The sequence below is a fragment of the Maniola jurtina genome, chromosome 18, assembly GCF_905333055.1.
Source record: "Maniola jurtina chromosome 18, ilManJurt1.1, whole genome shotgun sequence".
Classification (NCBI taxonomy): domain Eukaryota; kingdom Metazoa; phylum Arthropoda; class Insecta; order Lepidoptera; family Nymphalidae; genus Maniola; species Maniola jurtina.
In genome coordinates, this window is record NC_060046.1 from 10,119,640 (window position 1) to 10,143,175 (window position 23,536).

At 36.4% G+C, this 23,536-nt stretch overlaps 3 protein-coding genes across 7 annotated transcripts in view; 2 read left to right on the top strand and 1 right to left on the bottom strand.

Annotated features, from left to right (window-relative positions):
• Nucleotides 1-984: 984 nt before the first annotated feature.
• On the top strand, nucleotides 985-10,601 carry LOC123874666 (tropomyosin-1). Of its 4 annotated transcripts, none has more exons than XR_006797965.1 (8): nucleotides 985-1,063; nucleotides 6,244-6,411; nucleotides 6,654-6,913; nucleotides 7,201-7,318; nucleotides 7,719-7,820; nucleotides 7,982-8,159; nucleotides 8,658-9,242; nucleotides 10,344-10,601. XR_006797965.1 is itself a non-coding variant. In XM_045920167.1 (7 exons), exons 2-7 carry the CDS (start codon nucleotides 6,298-6,300, stop codon nucleotides 10,424-10,426), a joined length of 855 nt encoding a protein of 284 aa, XP_045776123.1. In that variant the 5' UTR covers nucleotides 985-1,063; nucleotides 6,244-6,297; the 3' UTR covers nucleotides 10,427-10,601. The 4 variants fall into 4 exon arrangements, 1 of the variants encoding a protein (XP_045776123.1); XR_006797966.1 differs by lacking the exon at nucleotides 985-1,063 and adding an exon at nucleotides 1,082-1,158; XR_006797967.1 differs by lacking the exon at nucleotides 985-1,063 and adding an exon at nucleotides 1,177-1,201.
• Nucleotides 10,602-11,817: 1,216 nt separating this feature from the next.
• Nucleotides 11,818-23,536, top strand: part of LOC123874665 (synaptotagmin-4) — a 31,353-nt gene continuing 19,634 nt past the window's right edge. For both annotated transcript variants that reach the window (XR_006797964.1, XM_045920165.1), the window contains exon 1: nucleotides 11,818-12,027. Coding sequence is in view for 1 of the 2 variants with exons in the window: in XM_045920165.1 (XP_045776121.1) it covers nucleotides 11,976-12,027 (52 nt within the window). In the remaining variant the exon portion in view is untranslated. The remainder of the gene's footprint in view (nucleotides 12,028-23,536) is intronic.
• LOC123874667 lies at nucleotides 17,230-21,159 on the bottom strand. Its single transcript, XM_045920168.1, has 2 exons — nucleotides 20,866-21,159; nucleotides 17,230-17,453 (listed from the first exon to the last, which is right to left on the bottom strand). The coding sequence occupies exons 1-2, from the start codon at nucleotides 21,064-21,066 to the stop codon at nucleotides 17,316-17,318; spliced, it is 339 nt and encodes a 112-aa protein (XP_045776124.1). The 5' UTR covers nucleotides 21,067-21,159; the 3' UTR covers nucleotides 17,230-17,315.

The window sequence follows — 23,536 nt, forward strand, 5'->3', positions numbered from 1 at the left end:
GGGTTCGATTCCCGGCGAGGCCAATTTGGGAATGTATACTGTATTTCTAAATTCAAGTGTAGTTTGTGGGAAGCTTTGGCCAGGATTTAGTACAGCCAAAAAATACCTACGGTTAACCAGGCGATTTAGCGTTCTGAGAAATGCCGCGTGAAGGGGTATGGATTTGATAAAAATTGTCATACCTTTTTTAGAGGTTAATCCACTTCTATGTGCTTCTATCTTAGACTGATCATCACTTACCACCAGGATTTTAGTGCTCTTACCATTATGCCATAACGATTCTACCTAAGCCCTTCAAAATTCTTAATATTGTAAAAGGTACCTATTTTCTTAAGTCAAATATATTTGCCTACTTACGTATTAAAATCATGTCTAAACGAAATGTGGAAGTCCAAAAGTCTGTGCGGGGAATGTGGTTTAGTCAGCTAATACAAAGGACGCCTTGTAGCATTCCTGCTTGGAAATTCCATACATAACTAAGTAGGTATGGAATTCATAAAGAATTTCAAGGACAGGGAAGAAATGAACAGAGTTTGAATACCCTATGTACTTATAGAGTGCTTTTTTCCTCGAGACACCTAATTTAACTACTCTACGAGACTATATAATATTTCCGCGTATGGGTAAACACCAGTAACTTTTCGGAGTTATAATGAGAGAAATATCACTTCCTTTTAACGCTGAAGGAAAATTTCGTGAGGAAATCTGCATGCAAAGTTTTCCATAAAATTTTCAAATGTGTGTGAAGTCTACCAATCAGCATCTGTCTGGTGGACTACGGCCTAAGCCCTTTTAATTTCGAGAGGAGACTCGAGCTCAGTAGCGGGCCGGCAATGGGTTGATGTTTGCTGATGATGATGAAGGTATACCTAAACAATGGTTTAACATTCATATGGGCGCGGAAGCAGCGGCCGTCGATGTGGGAGTGAGAGCGCGTCGCGATTGCGATGGCGGATCGGAATCCTGGATTTTTGGCACCGAAAATAGTGCGGGCGGGCGGCGCGAGCGCAGGGCGGGCGCGCGGCTTAGTGCGTGTCGCTCCGCCGTGTGAACAGCTCGCTAGGTGAGTGCCGCTGCTGAGCCTGGATACCCACGGCACGGCATCTGCCCCAGCTAGTGACGGTGAAAGTGCAGTGCAGTGGCTATCCAAGCTTAACCGTTGAGTGTTGCGTTAACTTAAGTTTAAACGTGAAACGGAGTGGTGCGTCCTCCCCGTCGCCGCTTGGAGTGACTCGGGTTTCAGTGCGCTGAAAATAGAAAATAGCGTTTGCTCCCGGCCTATTTGCGGCCAGTCGCTATCGGTATTTATTTAGCGATATGTGGAAACTGCCACAAATTTTATTTATACGCAGACGTGGCCCGATTATCGTCGAATTGGGACGCCTGCACCGTGCGTGCAGGTGTCTCGTTACTCGGGCCGCATTTAGCAATGAAATTAATGATGACATGTCACACTATACCCTCATACAACGCTCACATACAAATCACATAATACTGCGTTCCATCTATCCCTATATATTATTCAGGATTTTATGGATATTAAAATGAATGATTCAATCTAATTTAATCAAAGTCGAGTCGTATAAAATGTTATTGCAACTAGGTATATAGGAACCTAATTTACTATTCAAGTGACGGCTGGATTTTTACGCTTTTAAACTTTGACTGCTTTTTACAATATGCCATTGTTTTTCAAGTTATCTTATGGTCTACTTGATGCTTTTTAACAATAACCTGAAGGAGCCAAAGTCTGACAACTATTTTGACACGGAAGCAACCTTTATCAATTTATTCTTAGGGGTGCGTGCGTAGGACAAGTGCGTGTCATGTAGATATGCATAAAGTAGGGTTCCGTATTTCTCTCTGTGCAACGTATTCATTATTACTCCCCCTTTCAATTATTCATACAATAATATGGGTATCTACTGGTAAATCAAAACGAAGAATGATTACTTAATTAGAAACAAAGTTATTTTTTGTGTGAATATTTTCTCTCCCTGTGCAGTTCATTACAAGCGCAACTACCTAAACATTATATTGGTGTACCTACAACCTATTTAATAATTGGTTGTCCAATAGTCATAATAATAATTTTTTGTTTCTAACTTCAAAATTCAAAATGTTTTTATTCACTTTTACAAGTGCTTTTGAATCGTCAAAAAAATCTACCACTGGTTCGGAATGCCGTTCCTACCGAGAAGAACCAGCAAGAAACTCGGCGGTTGCTCTTTTCAAGTACATATTCAATTTACAATAATATGCCTTCATACTATGTGCTCATATTCTGGAACTTTTCTGATTATGAGTTGGAGGCTGGAAATTTAATTCACATAAAACTGCCATTTTCACGCTTTACCTACTGACTTCACGCTTTTAAGCTATTAATTAAACTTTAAATCAAACTTATAAACTGAATGACTGATTGAGCTTAGGTTGTACTTGTATAAATGATATGGAAAAACAAAAAAATAGATAAGGTTGTATTTTTTACAGTTCTAGAAGCTCTAATTTATATAAGTTTTCAAATATTTCCAAAAATTTCCGACGAACGGTATAATTCTTAAAGATTTTTAAAACAGACGTAACATGAATTTCAATTTTGTTTTATGATTCAAGATTGTGATACCTTGCAAAATAATACTGTTAGAGTTTACTGAGTGACTGCGGTTACCGAATTGTTAGAGCTCAAATATTTGTCTGCTTGTTTTCTAAGAAATGAAATTATTTTAATTAACAGGGCTCTCTCCGTCACTCGTTTCCACTCGTTTCATACAATCGTAGTTCCAATTTCATTTGAATGTTAAGCAACCAAAGTCCATGAAATTTTGCAGACATATTCTAGAAACTAATATCTGTGTCTGTGGTGTTTTAGATTTTTCTAAAAATATGTAGTTTTAAAATTACAGGGGCTCAAAGATTTGTATGAAAATTTTAAGACCGCGTAACTTTGAAACCGAATATTTTAACAGAAATCTGGAAAACCACAGACATAGATATTAGTTTCTAGAATATATGTGCAAAATTTCATGGACTTTGGTTGCTTAATATTCAAATGAAATTGGAACTACGATTGTATGAAACGAGTGGAAACGAGTGACGGAGAGAGCCCTCTTAAGATACAATACAAGTTCAGATTTAAAATCAATTACTTTCAGTATGGTAAAACAAATAATAAATAAAACAATAATACTTTAGGATTAGTAATGATAGAACTTTTAGGAAATGTTTGTAACTACAGCTATCTGGAATAAAAGGAAAACTGACTGACATACAAACTGCTGGGTCTAGAAACTTTAGTTATTTCTTCTGGCACGTATAAGTAATTAGTTCTTATTTCTTTCTTTAACAGAGACCCCTCACTTAGAAAGGAATTTTGAAAATTTGAATAAAATCATTAGCTGTAGTTCTACTGATAAAGACGCGGTGATATATTACGTCATTGTGAGGAATTTCTACAGGAATAAATTCCGCAGACGTTCAACAGCTGTTCCCGTCGGGATTCTTATTTCGGTTAACAATATCGGTAACACTTGACAGCCGGCCAAAAATATAATCACGTCATGCGGCACCGCCCGATATTTTCGCATTTTCCAGATGTTAAATTTCCCAATGGGTTTCTTAAGGTTAGATGTGGGTGGTCTTTTCTCCAACAAACGTTCTTGCGTGTTTTTTTCTGGTTTATGACCTTAAAGCAATGATTTTTAACAGTAAAATAAACACCAACCTAGCTCCTCTATAGTAGGTATATCTATATCCCTATGTTTTCCTTTTTGATGATACATTATCTTTACAAGCACTAGAACCTACTAATCGAATAACAATATGTAAGGAAATGTAAGTCAAGCTAAAAATGGCACCATGCACAACTTATCGCAGTATCTATCTAGGCGAAGCTTAATCTACGGTAATTTCACGCACTTCCTTCGTTACGATCCATAGTGAAACCCATCAATAGGGTTCATACATTTTCTTCTTTAGCTTCCAGGAGAGTTAAAGATAAGTTAAGCTAAGCGCGACGCTTGTTCATCCATTTCGTATTCCATACACTCCATTTAATACCGAGGACCAATCTACCGAATTCAATCTATAAAAAATCGTATCGTATTGTATGTATATCGTATGTAATATAAGTGTGGTAAGTTAATTCACTCTTTGACAACTCAAGAATTATGATTACATTTTGATATGATATGACAGTCTGGTTAGGTACATAGGCTGATTTACTTATTTATAGTAAAACTTGTAACTGAACGATTCCTGTATATCAAAATATATATTTTGAAAATTTTAATAGAAGGAAACACAAATAATATCAAGAACTTTTTTGTAACTAAAATCTGTCTGTCTATCTGTCTGTCTGTCCTGTGCACACTTCACGCTGAACCTACTGAACGGATATAAACATAACTTGGCATACTTACCTATAGCTAATACTTCAAGATAACATACTAGATAGGTAGTTCTTATCCCGAAATACATTAGGGTTTGTTTGGGGTGACGGATCAAAGTTTTTGTCTATTTTACTTCATAACTAACAATCCAGAACCGATTTCCACAATCTTTTTTGCGTTTTTTGCGTTTTTACTTGGTGTTTCAAACAGCATGTGAGCGAACATAGTTCGTTCACCCGGTAGGTAAATGAAAACATAGCAAGCAAACATGCTCGATCGGAAAATGTATAGACTATAGATAGGTCGCTCGTCCCCACAGTTAGTTCAACTGATTAGTTCATACCGTTGAATTTGTGAGACTTCTCCCAGTTTAGTTCAACTCTTAAAAGGATTTAGATGCAGTTGAATTACTGGGACTAAATAGTTGAACTCACCTGAGTGAGTGTAGGAAATTCACGGAAGCTGAGCTCGTTCACACAGGCTGCGTAAACGTTGAAGTAGTTCGCACCATTGCGCCGCTTGCGTGGCGTGAACGTTTACGTAGACATAATGCGTGTAGCTACGTCTATGGTTCACGCGCGTCACTACGCACGTGTCACGTGTACGTGCTGCATACGCAATTGGTGTGAATCGGCCACAAACAAAAGGCGGCCATAAAACTGAGGCGTAGCACATCACAGTACAGATTTTGCAGCGCAGGGCAGTTGAGGTAGTCTATAATGATTTTAATAGTTAGGATCAAGCGAGATAATAAATCATGAAGTAGAGATACTTACGAAGTCCTATAAATAAATAAAAAATGCGAAGTTATGAGTTAAAATTATAAAAAATAATAGTTAACAAGTCGTTAACCCACAACACGATTACACAGAAACAAAGTTCAATGAATATAGGTTACCGGTTAATATAAGGGACATAAAGCGGACGGGTTAACTGTCCTACACAGTGCATCTGATAATCTGGCAGTGGGCCAAGATTCTACTGATACAGAATTAAATTGCTCGAATATACGTGCACCGCCTATTTTCGCCGGAGTTCTATGTAGTAATGGGTTTGCCAAACATTTTTCGGGTTAAAAATAAGTTAATATACTATAAGCATGTGCAAACATCAGTTTTCATAGCACAATTACATCGAACTCCTAAAATCTTGATCGATTCTCCATCCACCATTGGTTGTTCCGGCTACGCACATCAAGCCCTCCTAGTAGGTAGGGTACCTGGGTAACCTTTATGTACTTAGTAGAAAATATTATATCCTTTATATATAATACAGATACGGAGATACACTACTTACTTCTACTCCAAGAGACGTCAAAATCATATTTAGGAATTCAGTTATACACCTAACCTACTCGTAATTTTAACAAACAAATGATTAAACTAGGTACAGCAAATGTACAACTTGGTTTAGAACACTGGCTGAAACCCTGTGTGGTTTGCACTGCGTATACACACAGATGTTTGAACTCTATCAACATTGTTGGTAAGATGGAACATCTCTACCGACTTTATAAGTCAAATCGTCAGCCATATCGCTAAAATATAAATGTGTGCACTGAAACCCGGTTCTGAAAAGCCGTCGATGAAAATATATAAGTATAATAATGGACATTTTTACAAGGTCCTCAGTCCCAACTAAGCGCAAGCAGGCAATAAGAGCTTTCCCTTGACGGCATCGGCAGCGTGGTTGGTGTAGACGTAATCGTTGCCGTGCTGCACTTTTGCCTCAGACAGGGCTCGTCCGTACCAACTCGACTGCCGCCCAAAGCAATGCCTCACAAGGCTGTCGCGTTTAATGTGGATTGCGGACCAAGCTATAACTTCATCAATATTTATTATTTTCATTACAGGCCAGTAGCTGGCGTATATTTTCAACCGCACCGTAGAAACAAAAAGCCGCCACCATGGACGCGATCAAGAAGAAGATGCAGGCGATGAAGCTGGAGAAGGACAATGCCATGGACAAGGCAGATACCTGCGAACAGCAGGCCAGGGATGCCAACCTCCGTGCCGAAAAGGTGAGAATTTTATTAAACGTTTTAAAAAATCGCGCAAGGAGCAATAAATATGTAATTAACATAACTGCAATTTTTCAGTTAACTTTCAGTCTAAATGTAGTTCTTTTGTTTAGACCCTAAACCTTAAATAATACATAAAGAACTCGGACATTATTAGTATAGCTGGGGTGTTACGACTTTGAATATAATATCTTACACTCAGGATACAGTAATTAAAACCATTCTTATGTTCCATATTCCAGGTAAACGAGGAAGTCCGTGAACTCCAGAAGAAACTTGCCCAAGTAGAAGAAGATCTTGTCCTAAACAAGAACAAGCTCGAGCAAGCCAACAAAGACTTAGAGGAGAAGGAGAAGCAGCTGGCCGCTACTGAGGCGGAGGTCGCCTCACAAAACAGGAAGGTGCAGCAGATTGAGGAGGACCTCGAGAAGTCTGAGGAGAGGTCGGGCACCGCCCAACAGAAACTTCTGGAGGCTCAACAGGCCGCTGACGAGAACAACCGGTAAACAGAAATCTTATTTTATGTATGACCGCGATTTCGTTCGCGTGGATGTAGGTTTTAAATCCCGTCGGAACTTCCTTGGGAGGAAGGAACAACTGAAGAAGATCAAATTTTTTGCGTATAAATAGATAAAATTTCTTGCAGAATGGTTTTTAGATGTTTTAATTTCAAAATATCAAGTATATTCAATTTGGCTTTGACAACCTCAATGGAATTCGGGGTTTAATTCAAATTGAAATAATGTAACATTTTCAGTTCAGTCATTAATGGGTTTGTTTCTATTTCAGTATGTGCAAAGTATTGGAGAACAGGTCACAGCAAGACGAGGAGCGTATGGACCAACTCACAAACCAATTGAAGGAAGCCCGTCTCCTCGCTGAGGATGCTGACGGCAAGTCTGACGAAGTAAGTGATACTTGCCAACAAAGCTGGAAAAGGGGATGTTTTCTGTGAAGGCGTTCGGCAAAACAGGGTAGCGTGCATTGGAAATTCGGGTTTATGCGCTTTAAGTACTACGGGCGATGCAAGTCAGATACCTTGAAAATATAGAGTATGGCATAAACTAGTGAGCTAAGAGAGTCTCTAAAAATCTTCTAGTTGAAGTCGCTGCACTAGATCATGTTCTTTTTCTATCATTGGAAGAAATAAAAAGTATAATGTATATCCATTTATGAATGTCTGTTGAGACAATAATGACGATAGCATGACATGGCTTTATCTAAACCTTTTTTTTTATAAATCAAGAAATGGAATTTTGAAATATGAAAGTATTTAGCTTTTACTTACCGTATTGTTACAAACACAGGTTTCACGTAAGCTGGCCTTCGTTGAAGACGAACTTGAAGTAGCTGAAGACCGTGTCAAGTCTGGTGATGCCAAGATCTCAGAACTTGAGGAAGAATTGAAAGTAAGTTTAGTTGGACAAATTTTATTAGGTAAACCATTAAACCATTTGTTAAGCCCGATTTATATAGAACATAACATAGAAGACAACAGAAAAGAGTGAACCTTAAACGTTTTCAAATAAATAATATCAGTTTTTTGAAAATTTGTTCTTCTTGTCCATAGGTCGTAGGTAACTCGCTTAAATCTTTGGAAGTATCCGAAGAAAAGGCCAACCAGCGTGTAGAAGAATTCAAAAAGCAGCTGAAGACCCTCACTGTCAAATTGAAGGAGGCCGAGGCTCGCGCTGAGTACGCCGAGAAGACTGTCAAGAAACTGCAAAAGGAGGTCGACAGGCTCGAAGGTAACCTTGGAGCACTAACCATAAATACAATAAAAGTTTTCTTTGCCTTTACAAGTGGGATATTCTTGAATTTATCTCTTTGCAAAATTTGTTTTACGAGAGTATATATTTTGGCTCTAGTGGTACTTTCGAAAACAACGTTAACTGTACGTAAATATGTTATTTTTAGTATGGACTGGAATGGAAGGGAAAACATCGTAATTTGATATCTCTTGTATCTTCATACAATTTGGCAGATTTACGAACAGTTAACTTGAAAAGCTAAAGTTACACTCTGAGCTCAGCAGTCTCAAAAATACTTTCTTTTTACTTTTGACTTATTCTAATATTTTTTGGTTCAAATCTGTAACCCTAACAATTATTAAAACAAGGGAACGCTTCTACTGAAAAATGACGAAGCTTTTTAATTAATAAAAACGTTCTAATTAACTGTCTCATGCTTTTCTATCAAAAGTTTCAGGTGCGTTAAAAACTAATCTACAAATAACAAAATTTCAGACACATTGTTCAACGACAAGGAGAAATACAAGGCGATATGCGATGACTTGGACAGCACATTCGCTGAGCTTACCGGATACTAATCAATTCCTTACATTTAGACTAAGTCGATACCATCCCAACGAATCCGTATTCCGTACCAACCTAAATTGCATTGCCATTAATTGCCGAACTTACCTAACTACTGCCCATTTAATCTCCATATTTAATATCAGTTATCTGTTCATCTTATGACCAAACCTCATCTCTTAACCCATTTAATCTAGGATCGCTTATAATTTCAATTTCTCACTAACTAACCTTATCATCGATATTTAGAGGATTGACGCTAACAGGCTTAATTGTTTGCCTCACGATTTCTTTGCTCATAGTTTCCTTATTGTTTCCAACATTTTGTAAGTAAAGCTATTCGAAAGGTGTCAAGCCATACCCCGTTAGGGTAACAGGGTCTAATAAAATCGCCATTTATTCTGATACCTACAGCATTTTAGGCAATCCTTTAGAAATCGTAGTTCAGCCCAGCTTTCTGTGTCGTGACTAATGTCTTTCGCTTTGCTGTTACCGCCGTGGATCAATGCTTTCAAGGTATTTTGTATTATTTAAACTCTTTAATCCTAAAACAGTTTTATTAAAGCTATACCTTGCTCGTGCAATAATTATATCTTTTAAAAGAGATTGTTTATTTAACAAAATTAATAATGTTTCATTCTTATATTATTTCTTGTATTTTAATTACTAGAGGTCAGCGAATCATCGTGTTGAAATTTTTTAGCAATTTCATTTCTATTTAGTATCCACAGACTTGTTTGAAAAACGAAGAGAAACGAGGCAGTTGTTTTTTGTTACTCATGTACTTATTTGTATATGAAAACTGATGGAGTGGAGTGCCGAATGTTTCTGATAAAATCTTAAACTCAGCTTTATGTACTTTTGACTTGGTTTACTGAAAACACGGAGGGCGCGTACTGCGCCGCACGCCACACCTTTATGGAGAACTAAATAAAGCTTAGTTTGAGTTGTTATAAAGAAAGACGCTGCGGCTCAGCTTTACTCCTTTTTAACCCCCGACCCAAAAAGAGGGGTGTTATAAGTTTGACGTGTGTGTCTGTGTATCTGTGTATCTGTCTGTGGCATCGTAGCGCCTAAACGAATGAACCGATTTTAATTTACTTTTTTTTGTTTGAAAGGTGGCTTGATCGAGAGTGTTCTTAGCTATAATCCAAAAAAATTGGTTGAGCCATTTAAGAGTTATCAGCTCTTTTCTAGTTTTCTTGTAGAAAAGAAGGTTAGATCACCGTTAGGTTCATAATATTATGTCAATTGACAAATGTCAAGCTGTCAAGATGGACGTTGCTTAAATACATAATTATTTATTTGAAAATGATGTTTTGGAAAACTCAGATACTTTAGATAGTAGGCGCGGAATAGTTCAAGAAAATCAGTTCAGCCGTTTGAAAGTTATCAGGTCTTTTCGGTCTTGTCTAGTTACTGTAACCTTCACTTGTCGGGGGTGTTATAAATTTTTAATTTACGCTTGCTAGTTTTTGAAACTCCGTTTCTTGTCAATATTTTTCCTTCCGGTTGCAAACAAATTGGACTAACGCAGTGGTAGTGGTATATGCTTTAGCGGTAGTTATTGCGTCTATTTTATATACGAGTGGAACTAATGACGTTTGTGTTACACAGACGAGTTGGGCATCAACAAGGACCGGTACAAGAGCTTGGCCGACGAGATGGACTCCACCTTCGCCGAGCTGGCTGGCTACTAGACGCACCCTTACATTCACATCCCAACATTCACCTGATAAAGAAAGCGCTTCCATCGCCGCTACGCGAATTACTTTATGTACTCGTGATGTAATATTTATTAATATTATATTTGATAATATGATATGTAAATTTATTTACGATTTTCAATAAAATAATTTATAACAACTATTGTTATATTCGGGTTTGATTTTCCTTACATACTAGTCACTACGCAATATTGAACAAATCTACAAAAACAAATCCCCGACCCAAAAAGAGGGGTGTTTTAACTTTGACGTGTGTATCTGTGTATGTGTGTATCTGTCTGTGGCATCGTAGCTCCTAAACTAATGAACCGAATTTAATTATTTTTTTGTTTGAAAGGCGGCTTGATCGAGAGTGTTCTTAGCTATAATCCAAGAAAATCGGTTCAGCCGTTTGAAAGTTATCAGCTCTTTTCTAGTTACTGTAACCTACACTTGTCGGGGGTGTTATTTTTAATTTACACTTGTGACGAAAGAGTTTGCTTGCATCCCAGAGATGGAAATAGGTAACATATTTTTACCTCTAAAAATAAAATCAACGGGATATTTAAAAACGTACATCGACTAAGTTACGGGTATCATCTGGTCTATTATATTTATTTGATCGCTAAATGTTACAAAAGCTTATAAACTTTATAAAAGCTAACAGGTATTATTGCCAATTGACATACCTTACTTATTCTTCTGTGCTATACGTTCTCTTTGTCGTTCTTGGCCTCCTCCACGATTTCCCTCATTATGTTCTATCCAATTGGTATAGTAAAATAAGTTCTATCTATAACCCAATGATTGGGACTTCGTCTGTGTTGGTGTTAGCTGGCGGGCGTGCTTTGCCTTTTTGAAGTGTTTTTTTTGTTAAAACTGACTGGAAAGCGCTCTAAGGGGGTGCCGTGCGTGTGTCGGTGAGCGCCGGCACAGACGGGGTCCATACTTGTATAATTTCCCTAACTTATTACAAATAACTACAAACTTGACATTGGCTAATCTTTGTAAAGCCAGACGAGAGAAAAAATAACCCAATGATTATAGATAGAACATAATATTATTTACCTACTATACAAAATATTAGGGAAATACTGACAAAATCATTACGATAATGATATAATCATGATAAAGGATGCGCTGTTTGCATTTTTATAGTTAGCTTTAGAATAGAATCCATTATAGAGCAACAACAAGGTACAGTTACCCCCGAAGGAAACCTGTATGAATGCTAGATGAATGGGCATGGAAAACAGAGCCCCATTCAAAGGTTTCAGATACTGACAAAGGAAGTACGTTACTGCTGTCAACTGTCAAATGACGTCTTTCCGTCGTCGCATAGACCAGCGCATGTGCGTGGGAACCCCCAAAACGCGTGCGCGACTACCCTCTTAATATAATCGATAGTGCAGTAGGGACAACAGCCTGTTGGGTGATACGATTTTCGCGTTTTAATATAGAAATACACGGTTTCTTTGGTTCTCGTTTGAAGTAAAGCTTCAAGGTGTCGGTCTCAAGTAGCGTTCTGCCAGGAGCGATCACTATGAAGATCCTTTCACCTCGCGATGGACCGGACATCGCACCAATCGAATCCGGTAAGCAATACACACCATAGCAAAACCCATCTTATGAATCTTATATCTACGAGTTGAGAGTAAAACAATTTTGTAGCTACATACAGAATTATTCTGCTGTTGTTTCTAAACAATAAACTGAAGGAGTACCTATAGTTTTTACAAATTATAGGTGACTATATGGAATAATGACGCGCAATTACAAAGTCAATTATGGAGAAATAATATACCTATAAGTATCAATAAAACATCATGAAAATTATTTTTCAATAAGACTACGTTGTTTACAGAAGATTAGTTGGTTTTTTCCCCATTTCTAGATTTTAATGATTCAATACACTCTATAGCAAACACCATCTTATGACTGTTATATCTATGATTCAACCAAAGTAGTAGCCAGTAGGTACGACATACTCGTAGAATAAGGTTTTATGCTGTTTTTTTTAGAGAATTAAGCTCTGTATGAATATATGTACAGTTTTTATAAAGTCTAACAATCCAATAATGATGCGCAATTACAAAGTCCATTATGGTGAAGCATGTATCTATTAATCCAACTTGATTATGGTGATGATTATCTTTTGTAATGACTCTACGTTAACTATTACATTAGTTTCTTTAATTAGACTACATTTTCTATTGGGGTTTGTGGTGACAATATAGAATGGTACTGTATTAATTTTGCGATCAATAGTTATAACGCTTAGTAATATTGTACCTCTTATTGGAACCTCTTACCGATTTGTTCTACAAGTTTTAATTCTACGGCCTCTGGAGAATTCTAGACGGCATTTAAGATGAAATTTCGCGTATTTCTTTATTCTGTATTTTCTGTATTTTATGAAAAAACTTGTTAAACTTTCATTAATTACACGTTCCTCAAGGACTTGATATTTTAGTACCTATTTTATATATTTTTTGAACTTTCTAAGAAGTTATTTTATCACATTTGGTCTCTCTCTACATCTTTGAACTGCCTTTAGCAAGATCTTAATATGCTTTTATTATTATTTCATGTGCCTCGAGCCAATGTAACTTTTGTATAAAATGTTTTTGTTGGGTTTTCTTCTTTCATCACATTCTCTGTATCTTTGGATTGATTAGTGAAAGGCCTTTTACGTCATAGTCTAGTGATTTGGAAAATGGAAATGCTACGTACTTAGGTATATTGGAACGGCACGCGGTACAATAGACCGTCTTCTGAATTTTATTTGGAAAATGAGAGAAAGATTATACCTAATTTATTATGTAAGTACATAATTAGTTTTAAAAATATCAAAACATATTGGTTACTTAATATCTACTCAAGTACATATGTAAGTTCTTTTTTACTAAATACTAAGTACTATGTATAAATACTAAGTATAATTCCCGCGACTACCCTCGTGAATTTAGGTTTTTAAAAATCCCGTGGGGAAACTCTTTGATTTACCGGAATAAAAAGTAGCCTAGGTCAGTCCTCCGTCTTCCTATCCATGCCGAAAATTCCGTCGATCCATTGCTCCTTAGCGGTGTGATTGAAGGACAAACGAGCAAAATTCACATTTATATTTCACATTTATAATATTAGTAATGACGGCAATAGTAGGTATATGATTTCCGAGAACGATGTAATTTTGCTTATAACTTTATACTTGTATGATTTTATACAATGCTAGAGTATGAGCGCTGAACCAGATTCATAATTCATGCAGCATACTCTATAGATAGACTAGAACTATTCTAAGAGCAGCCAGTGTCGTGGGTGGTAATATGGTTATAGTCTTTTTTGTTTTGCTAATCCGTGCCCTTTACTTAATCCGATTATTTTTAAAGTCTATTTATAAGGTACTAATTGTTTACTTCATAGTCTAGGTTATTAAAGGTCTAAGCACTAGGTGGGCTGTGAATACAATAAAAGATGACCCAGGTCAGAAAATGACATTTTTTCTGATAGAGTTCAAGTAAGAGAGTAAGTAATTTTTATGTAGGTAAATAGGTAGGTACATAGAGTTAGATATTTGCACATTTTCCATGAAATCATTGTGATGCTTATCATTTATGAAATTAATTGTATGATAGGTACTTGAAGTGATTAATCATTACACTGACTATTATTTTGAAACGATTGGAAAAAGTGCTCATCATGCGATATCTAAGTACCTATCTACCTAGGTAACAATTGATTTTATGACTATGAGTCATATCTTTACTATAGATTCCTGTAGATTCGTCATAACTCACAAACAAACAGGTAGTTAGTGGATAATTAGGTATAAGTAGGAAAAGAGAGGGCTCAAGTGTTCTTCCTTTATTATTTTATTTTTAGACTAAGTTATTCATTACTTTTTACTTTAACATGACTGACGTGACAACAAACGAATTATTTAATTATTTATAGTATCGAGTAGCTACGTAGCTACCTAGGGTCTAGGTCTTTAAACTATAGGTATTTAGCATGTTCAATCTATGGATTTCGTTTACTTTTTGCTCCGTTTCCTCGCAATGTTTTCCCACAACGTCATAGCAAGTGATTAAAATCCGAAAAGTTAAATGAATGTGCCCGAGATCAAACTTTGGACCTCCCAAATAAGAGGCTGAAATTCTTAAACACTAAGCTATCTCCGCTTATAATAATCAAATCCTACTTACAGACGTAAAAATATTTTAATATAAATTGCTCCCAATTACAGCAACAGACATCTGCTTCCAACATTTTTGTCATATTTTATTTATACGAAGGCCTTGCTTATAATCCTGCGTAGGTCCTTTCGTCCTTCACTATGTAACCTATTGTGTGGTACCTATTGTGGTTGTTTAAGTAGGTTTTGTATTATGTATTGTAAAGGTCAGTGAATATGTTACAAACCCACAGGATATTCGTTATAGCTATACCTATTAATTAATTAACTAAAAAAATTGAAGTATCTGTCTGTAATTTAGAAATAACTGCCTCATATTATTAAGCTCGTATGGTTATTTAAACTGTACCATAACTGAATCACACGTTCTTAAAATTTTTGTCTGTCTGTCTGATTGAACGCGTTAATCTTGGAAACGGCTAAACCTTATTTTTTAAGGTAGTTTAGGTTGTTTAGCCTTTATCCTCATTACACGCAACGAAAATACGCAATCGGCAATATGTACACAGGAGTGTATTTACTATTTGTTCATGTTCTTTTGAAACACATTTACGTTATCAACTAAACAAATAGGGTAAGCTTAAATGAATAACAAACAAGAAATAGTTAAGAAATAGTTCTACATGTTGTAATGGGTACTTTACCTATGATAGGTAGAACTCGAACATAACAATAAAATATAACAGTTCGAGCTGTACTTTAATTTAATATGTCACTCATAATAACAGTTCGAGCTGTTTTAATATGTCACTCAGTTTCTCCTTTTTAAAACTTGGTTATAACTCGTTCACACAGGCTGCGTAAGCGTAGACGTAGTGCGTACCATTGCGCTGTAATGTATGGAACTGTATGAAACATGGCACGCGCTTGCGTAAAGCGCGGACGTATACGTAACCCAGTGTGTTAGAGGTTTACGCGCTTCACTACGCACGTGTCACGTGTACGTGCTGCATAACGCAATTGGTGTAAATCGACCTTAAAAGACTACCTACCTCGACTCTACATGCGTACGATGCCACAAGCAAACGTCAAAGTAATAAACGAAATTCTCTTACAAAAAGCTCTGATAAGCGATCTAAAGTTCCACATGCTGTTCCGCTTTGTTCAACAACAAACAAACAGCAGAATTATTCAAATGAGGAAAACAGATTCACTTCCTCAAAATTAACATTCCTATTTCACAGGGCGTAAAGGGTCTGGGTAGTCGCATACATATTTACAATCGGAAATAGATACGATATACCTAGAGTTACCTACCTAGTGAGAACATAATTATCACTAAAGTTGAATGTAAAGAGCAAATCAGTTTTCAATTAAAAAATCTAGTCTATAGGTGTCTTCCTAATAGATAATTTAGGTGCCTACTTCTTTTTTAGGGTTCCGTACCTCAAAAGGAAAAAATGGAACCCTTATGGGATCACTTTGTTTTCTGTCTGTCTGTGTATTAAAATTCATTTCCTAATGGAGATCGAGCCATAATTAATTTGGTTGCGATAAGAGGATTAAAAGATTTGTTCCCGAGCGATTTGCATCCAATTCCAATAAAACTAATGGGCTAAAGTAATATTAAGTTTATTAAAAGTTAAGAAAAAATTTGAGTTCTTCAAAAAGGTAATTAGGTATCTTTAGGATCATTTTTATGGCATTGAAAGGCGAAAACCTACCTTAAAACCTAACCTAATTTAAATACTGAACTAGTATGCGCAAATTGTCTTTTGCGACGTAAACTTTGATATAATAAACTAAGGAAAATACTAATGCTATTTTCCTTACTCCCTAAGTTCCAGTTGCATGAGAGGAGGTTAAAGTTATGTTACGGTCATCGGTTAAACTTTAACCGTCAATAGAAGTAATATGTGTTGCACACGGTTCCCTTTAACCGCCTGTGTTTTAATATTAAATCAAATGTTAAGAGATAAATGAGATAAAAAAAGCCAATATGGCTCACGTTGAAAATAAATCGCGCGAGTAAAAATTGCGAGAAGAAAAATCGCTGTGCGGGCTAGGCCTTACAAGTCGCAGACGCTTTTACGGCACCTGTCGACCTCTGTCTCGTGGAGTAAATTTCCAACTTTATTATCCTCCGTAAAATACGTTTTACTTTACGAAATAGGTAGGTACTTACCCGCATTACATCGTTTCATGTTGAAAAATAGTGTTTTTGATAAAACTTGTCCGTGACCCTACCAAAGCATACTGTAATGCTTATCAGTTGTTTAAATAGCGACATTCATTTTGTATTTTTAGTTTTTTTAGGGTTATTTTCTTTTTTAGGGACTTTTTAGGGTTAGGGTCCAGAGAAAAAAAGGAACCCTTACAGGATCACTTCGTTCTCTGTCCGTCCGTCTGTCTGCGTTTCTGTCTGTCAAGACTCGTCAAGGGTATCAAACTCTATAGAGTCCCGTTGACTTAGAGTCATGAAATTAGGTAAGTAGCATAAGTACCTAAAAGGAAAAATCTGAATGAAACCCGTGAATTTGTGAGTACAGCACAAAAAATATATTAAAAAGTGTTATTCTGGTACGATAGTACTGAACCCCTTGTGTGCGAGTTCAACTTATGACCTTATGTAAAGGGAGAAAATAAAATAAATATTTGTTACTTAATTTTTAGAAATTTAACTTAATTTTATTATTCATTGCTTTTATTCTATAAGTGCTTTAGTTTAGTCAAGTACATTTCCTCGGTCTAAGCGTAAATGTACACATCGTATCGTATGTCTTTCCTTCGCTCGCTCTTCATACGAAGCGATACGAAGGGGTACCCCAGGCCGCCGGCAGTCACGTTGGCTGACGAACTGTTGTTCAGGTCGTAAGCGAGAATACCCTGCACAAATAAAAAGTTTCAAGTATTAGTATATTTTTAGGATTCCGTACTTCCAGAGAGAAAACGATCCCTTATAGGATCACTTTGTTGTCTGTCTGTCTGTCCGTGTGTCGTGTCTGTTAAGAAAACCTATAGGATACCTACCTACTTCCCGTTGACCTAGAATCATGAAATTTGGCGGGTAGGTAGGTCTTATAGCAAAAGTAAAGGAAAAAATCCGAAAACCGTGAATTTGTGGTTACATCACAAAAAATATTAAAATGTGTTCATTAACAAATAAATAATTAGTTCAATTTTCAAAGTAAGATATCAAGTGGAATATCATATGAAAGAGCTTTACGTGAACATTCTAAAACAGATTTTCATTTATTTTTATGCATACTTAAATGTTTTTTGATATATCGTGCAAATGTCAATGAAAAATACCCGAGTACGGAACCTTCGGTGCGTGAGGAACCCTAAAAATAGTACAGAAGAGATAGTGGCTGGTTGATAAATACAGTATTAATGTAAAGTAATGCCAGTATTCCAACAATAATGAAAGTAGTCGTTCACTTTGGTAATAGTCAGATTGTCATCAGTAAAATTGATATTGGTTGATGTATCGTAAATTATTGTTTCGGTGACAAATATTTTTATAATCTATTTATCTTTGAACAGAATGGAATAGAATGAAATGGAATGGAGTACAATGATAAATTTTTATTCCTGTAAACTTTTAGGTAAACTTCAAAGTGTTTTTTGGTCAGAAAAATTTACCACTGGTTCGGAATGCCGTTCCTACGTTTCTAGGGTTTCGTACCTCAAAGCGAAAAACAGAACTCTTATAGGATCACTTTGTTGTCTATCTCTCCGTCTGTCGAGTGTGTCAAGAAAACCTCTAGGGTACTTCCCGTTGACTCAAAACCATGAAATTTGGCAGGTAACCTAACTGCGTAATTTTGGCTAGTTTTTTTAATCGATAAAGAAAGTTTGCGACATTGTTCAATAAAAAATTTGGATTCCAACTCCTCAATCCTGATGTTGCAGGGGACCTGACTACTAAAGCTAATGGGATTTAAAAAGTGTCGATTATTAATTGATATTGAAGGTAATACCAAGTAAATACTTTGTCGTTGACCTCAACCCTGATGCTGTAAGAAATTGCATTCCTAAATCCTGGTTCTCCCTCGGGATTTGAAAAGGATCATCCGTTTGAATATTCTTACGTGATACAGAAACAAGTTGCATCCCGGGGACGGGCTATTACGGAGAGGCAACTTTTGTTCTGGGAAATGAAAGGATCGGGATTTTTAAAAACCTAAATCCACGCGAGCGAAGCTGCGGGCATTAGCTAGTTGTAAATATATTTAGAAGCTACTATTAGATAATAGATAAGGTACTTATTTCCTTATATTTTTATTGTATGGCAGCGCGCGGTTTTAAATTATAAATTGCACGTCCTGTCCTTTTCTGTAATACATTTTTTTCTCAATATCTACCGCTTTATCTCATAGCAAGAGTCCATAAGACATAATACAGTATAAATAAGCAAAATATACAATTTTTGCAGTTTCCACGTCAGTACCTGTCGAATTTTTTCTAACAGTGTAAGCAGCAGAGCCGAGTTTACCATCAAGTGTTGATATGTGGGTGTTCCATAGAAGCTTTGCATCTAACATTATACCGAGAAACACGGGGTTCTCCTTTATTTTCAACATATGATTATTTATCAATGAATTTATGTCATTTAAGGTCCTGGTATTGGGCAGTGTGAATTCAACACACTTAGATTTCTTTGCATTTGGAAGTAAATTGTTAGCAATAAATCAGAGAGTGACCTGTGATATGGCATTACATATAGTATACATTGTCAAAAATTATAATATTAAAGCTGTGCGTATTGCGTGAGGAATAGGTTGCAAGAGAGTTGCAACTTGCAGGGTTTGATGCATGCGCTATTGCCAGCAAACATGAGACATATTTTTATCTACAGGCAACGTCTACGCATAACGGTAGGTAACGCATACGTCTAACGCAAGTTGAAATGTACCAGTGTATTTAGTTAGACCTATCGACAAGTTTCGTTTCGTTGGGTGCAGTCTAAATGTGGCCCGTGTGTTTAGACTGTCAGTTTCTGTCAGTTTCACGTGTCGTCCCCCGCACTTCACCACCCCGCTTGCACAAATCGAGACAGCACGAAATTTTCAAGATTTCTGGGTGTAATTTCTGGTTTTCGTAGTTCCCACATAATTATAACAATATAAAATATATAACGATAATTTTTTTACTACATAATATTCATTAAATTTTCTAGGTCTGTGGTTTTTCCAAATTTCATTAAATTGCTTCGTTGTCTAGAAAAACGAGCACAAAGTTGGGCCTTTTTTTAAAGAAAAATACAAATCTTTGAGCCCCTGTAATTTTAAAACTACATATTTTTAGAAAAATCTAAAACACCACAGACACAGATATTAGTTTCTAGACTATGTCTGCAAAATTTCATGGACTTTGGTTGCTTAATATTCAAATGAAATGGGAACTACGATTGTATGGAGTAAGTGACGGAGAGAGCTCTGTTAACAAACTTATAAAGGGACTAGGGTTCCAAATGACACACAGAGAGACCGAATACACAAAATTAGAACACAAAATGTACGTTGTAAAGTGAAATCAGTACGTTGGCACGTCCAGAGTTAATTTAGCCATCGATAGTAGCTGACAGGCATAGACCTGTCAGAGCGAGAGCGGTGAAGTGACGCGACTACGTTCCGGTTTACGTTACACCCTGGATTAATACATAGACTACTTTTATCCCGGAAAATCAATGAGTTCACGGGATTTTTAAAAACCTATATCTACGGTAACGAAGTCGCGGGCATCAGCTAGTATTTCCATAAATGAAGTCTTTTAAATGAGGAAATCCGGACGTGGTAGACTATGGCCTAAACCCTTCGCATTCTTAGGTAAGACCCGTGCTCTGTAGTGGGCTGGTGATGCGTTGAAAGACGACGATAAAATGCTGAATAAATAAAATTATAAAATTATTACATTGCTACACCCACTTTATCTGAATAGTCCGTGTAACAGTTCGCCTATAATCCATCGCGTTGAATTTTGGATTTCAGTCCGTCCTCATACCACGAAACTATTAAAAAAATTACTAATCAATCCAATCCATCAGCTTGTATGCTTCCACTGCTGGACAAAGACCTTTTAAAGAGAAAAACGATTCTCCACCTTCCTCATCCAACCGCTTCCCGCCACCGTCTTCAGGTCATCAGTTCTGCTGGCTAGGTGTCATCCTACACTGTGTTTACCGATACGTGGTCTCTACTCCAGAACAGTCTGGCCCATCGGTCGTTGGTTCTGCGACAAACATGACCTGCCTCTCCACGTTTTAAAAAAAATTATAAATATTTTTAAAAATTACCTGAATAGTCCGTGCATAACCGAAGGTAGCTGGTATAGTGTAGTTCAGATACTCTATACGCTTGGTGAACGTGTTCCCACTGTACTTCACTTCGCGATGGAAGACCAGCAGTCTGTGCACGTTGGTGCCCATGAATGTGTGCGAACACTCCACCACTATTGCGGCCAGCACTAACATGGGCAGAACAATGCAGACCCTCATATTGTACGCGAGTGTAGTTTGTAGCTAACAAAAGAAATGCACTATGTGCTATTGAGAATGTGTTGATACGAATGGACCGAGTGAAATGGTTCACTCTTATATACTTACAATAATCTTAAACATAGGTACGAGTACTTTTGGAGCGTTTTTACACTATTCGATACGATCCAACTTCATCATCAGATATTTAGCTTTCATTGGATCGCTATAGGTTGATATGGTACTAGGAGGCATGAAATATTGGATAAGTAAAGATAATGCAAAATAATTAAAGTTCAAAATTGCTCAGCGTGCTATGGAGTCAGCTATGTTGGGTGTTTCTCTGAGGGACAAAGTCCGTGACGAGGAAATCTGTAAGAAGGACCAAAGTGACGGATTTAGCTCAACGAATTAACAAGCTGAAGTGACAGTGGGCTGGCCATGTCTGTCGCAGAACTGGTGACCGCTAGGGCTGACGTATTCGTAGGGAGTGGAGACCTCGTACTAGGAAATGCAGTGTAGGGTGACCTCCAAGACGCTGGACTTACAGAAGGTAGTAGGGAGTCGAAGGCGGAAGGCCATGTATGATGGCGCACTCTCGAGAAAACCAGCAGTAAACGCAAGAAGGTCAATTCTTTAATTGATTGAATGTAATTAAAATCGAAATTTTATAATACACGACAAATTTACCTGAACAGCCTTACAGATTGCTGAACCACACAATTTTCTCTGCATCTATGAATATTGCAATTATAAATTCATCCTTTAATTATAACCACAATGATAGGAATGCGCCTCGAATGTGACTTTTTGTATAAACATAACGCGTTCACTGGTGATGATTCACCAGAGCTTCAAGAGGCACACTTAAATATTCTTCAGAACAAAAAATCATATTATATTAAGATGTCAGCAGCGAGTTTCTGCTGCATCGGACGCTTCGATTTTTTAAAGTGTAACTTATACTATAACAATATTACTGATGCTAAAAAAATCTTGCACCGTTGTTTCTTCAGGGTCATGCGTATTTGTACGATTTTTTAAAATCACAGATTAACGTAAATATTTCAAATGCTCTATATAATATTATCTACAATTATGCAAATATTACATTAAGCGACATCAGATCGGCTTGCGTTTCCGATATATCGTATAATGTAATGACACTTCTACATTTGAATCATCAGCGATTCAAAACGTATAATAACGGGAAAAGTGTGTGATTATTTGTTTATTGTTACCTACTTGCGGTTGCTATCTAACGCTGATAACGATTAAATTGTACCTAACGGTGAATAACCCAGATGAATATATCTATCAGCCAAAATTTTTTTTAAACTAGGTACTTATTCACGGAAATGCAGCCACTCCATTCGACGCGGGAATGATGTTTCTTACAGTAGTTAGATAAGGTTAGCTTTAATTTTTATTTTAATATTTTCAACAATTAAAGTTCTTATAAGAAAGGGTATAAAAAATCATAGCCCTTCCTTTCGGCTTTGCCGTAGTCGGGTAAAAAAAACATGATGCATGTTTATCCATGACATCCTAACAGCTGCCAATCATGGAAGGAGAATCAATACAGTTTAAAAAAAAAGAAAAGTCCTGACTCACTTATTGTCTGACTCATTAAAGTCCAACCCGACCTAGATAGCTGAACCCATTTTAAATGTAGATAAGGAATAACCAGGTGATTAATATTTTCGTCGGGCGAAGATGGAGGTGTTCGCTAGTTTAATATAAAATCACCACCCATGTAAATAATTATATATACTTTACTTATACTTAATAGTTTAAAAGTATACAATGACAATAGCATTCAAAGAAGAAATGACTAAATAATTTTCAAAAGTAAATACATTTTCTCAGAAGGAAAAACTGTCTTTATTTTTGACTTTCCTAGAAATTTATTTCAACAACAAAATGTTTTTAAAGAGCAAGAGTCACTCCAGTACACAGAACTTTCTTTTCTAGACTTTTTGCTCCTGAAACTTGTATTTAGTACTTGTTGAAAATCTTGAAAGAAAAGTGATGCTTTTTCGAAATGCCGTGGTCGAATGGTCCTTTTTAATGGAAAATGATAAATGCAGTCGTTTACATATTATATGTCACTTATTATGCTCTCTATTCGAGCTAGCGATAAATTATTACGAATTACGAACAATCAGACAAGTGCAAGTTGATCTTGCACAGTTCGTATTTCGTTACTCCTTACTACCTTACTTGAACTAAAATTATTTTATAAACAAACAATGTCGTTTTTGCGGGTGAGTTCCATATAGAAAGAAAGAAAAAAAAAACTGTTTATTTGGTGCCACAAAAATAAGATAACAGATAAAATAAGATATAGAGTTTGTTATCAAGTTCTATCCGGATCTTGGTCGATTTTATTTATACCTAATATAATCGTTTTAATTATACATAAATATTTACTTACTGATTAACTGATAAGTTTTAGAATTTAATAGCGTCTTTTTACGAAGTCCAAAAT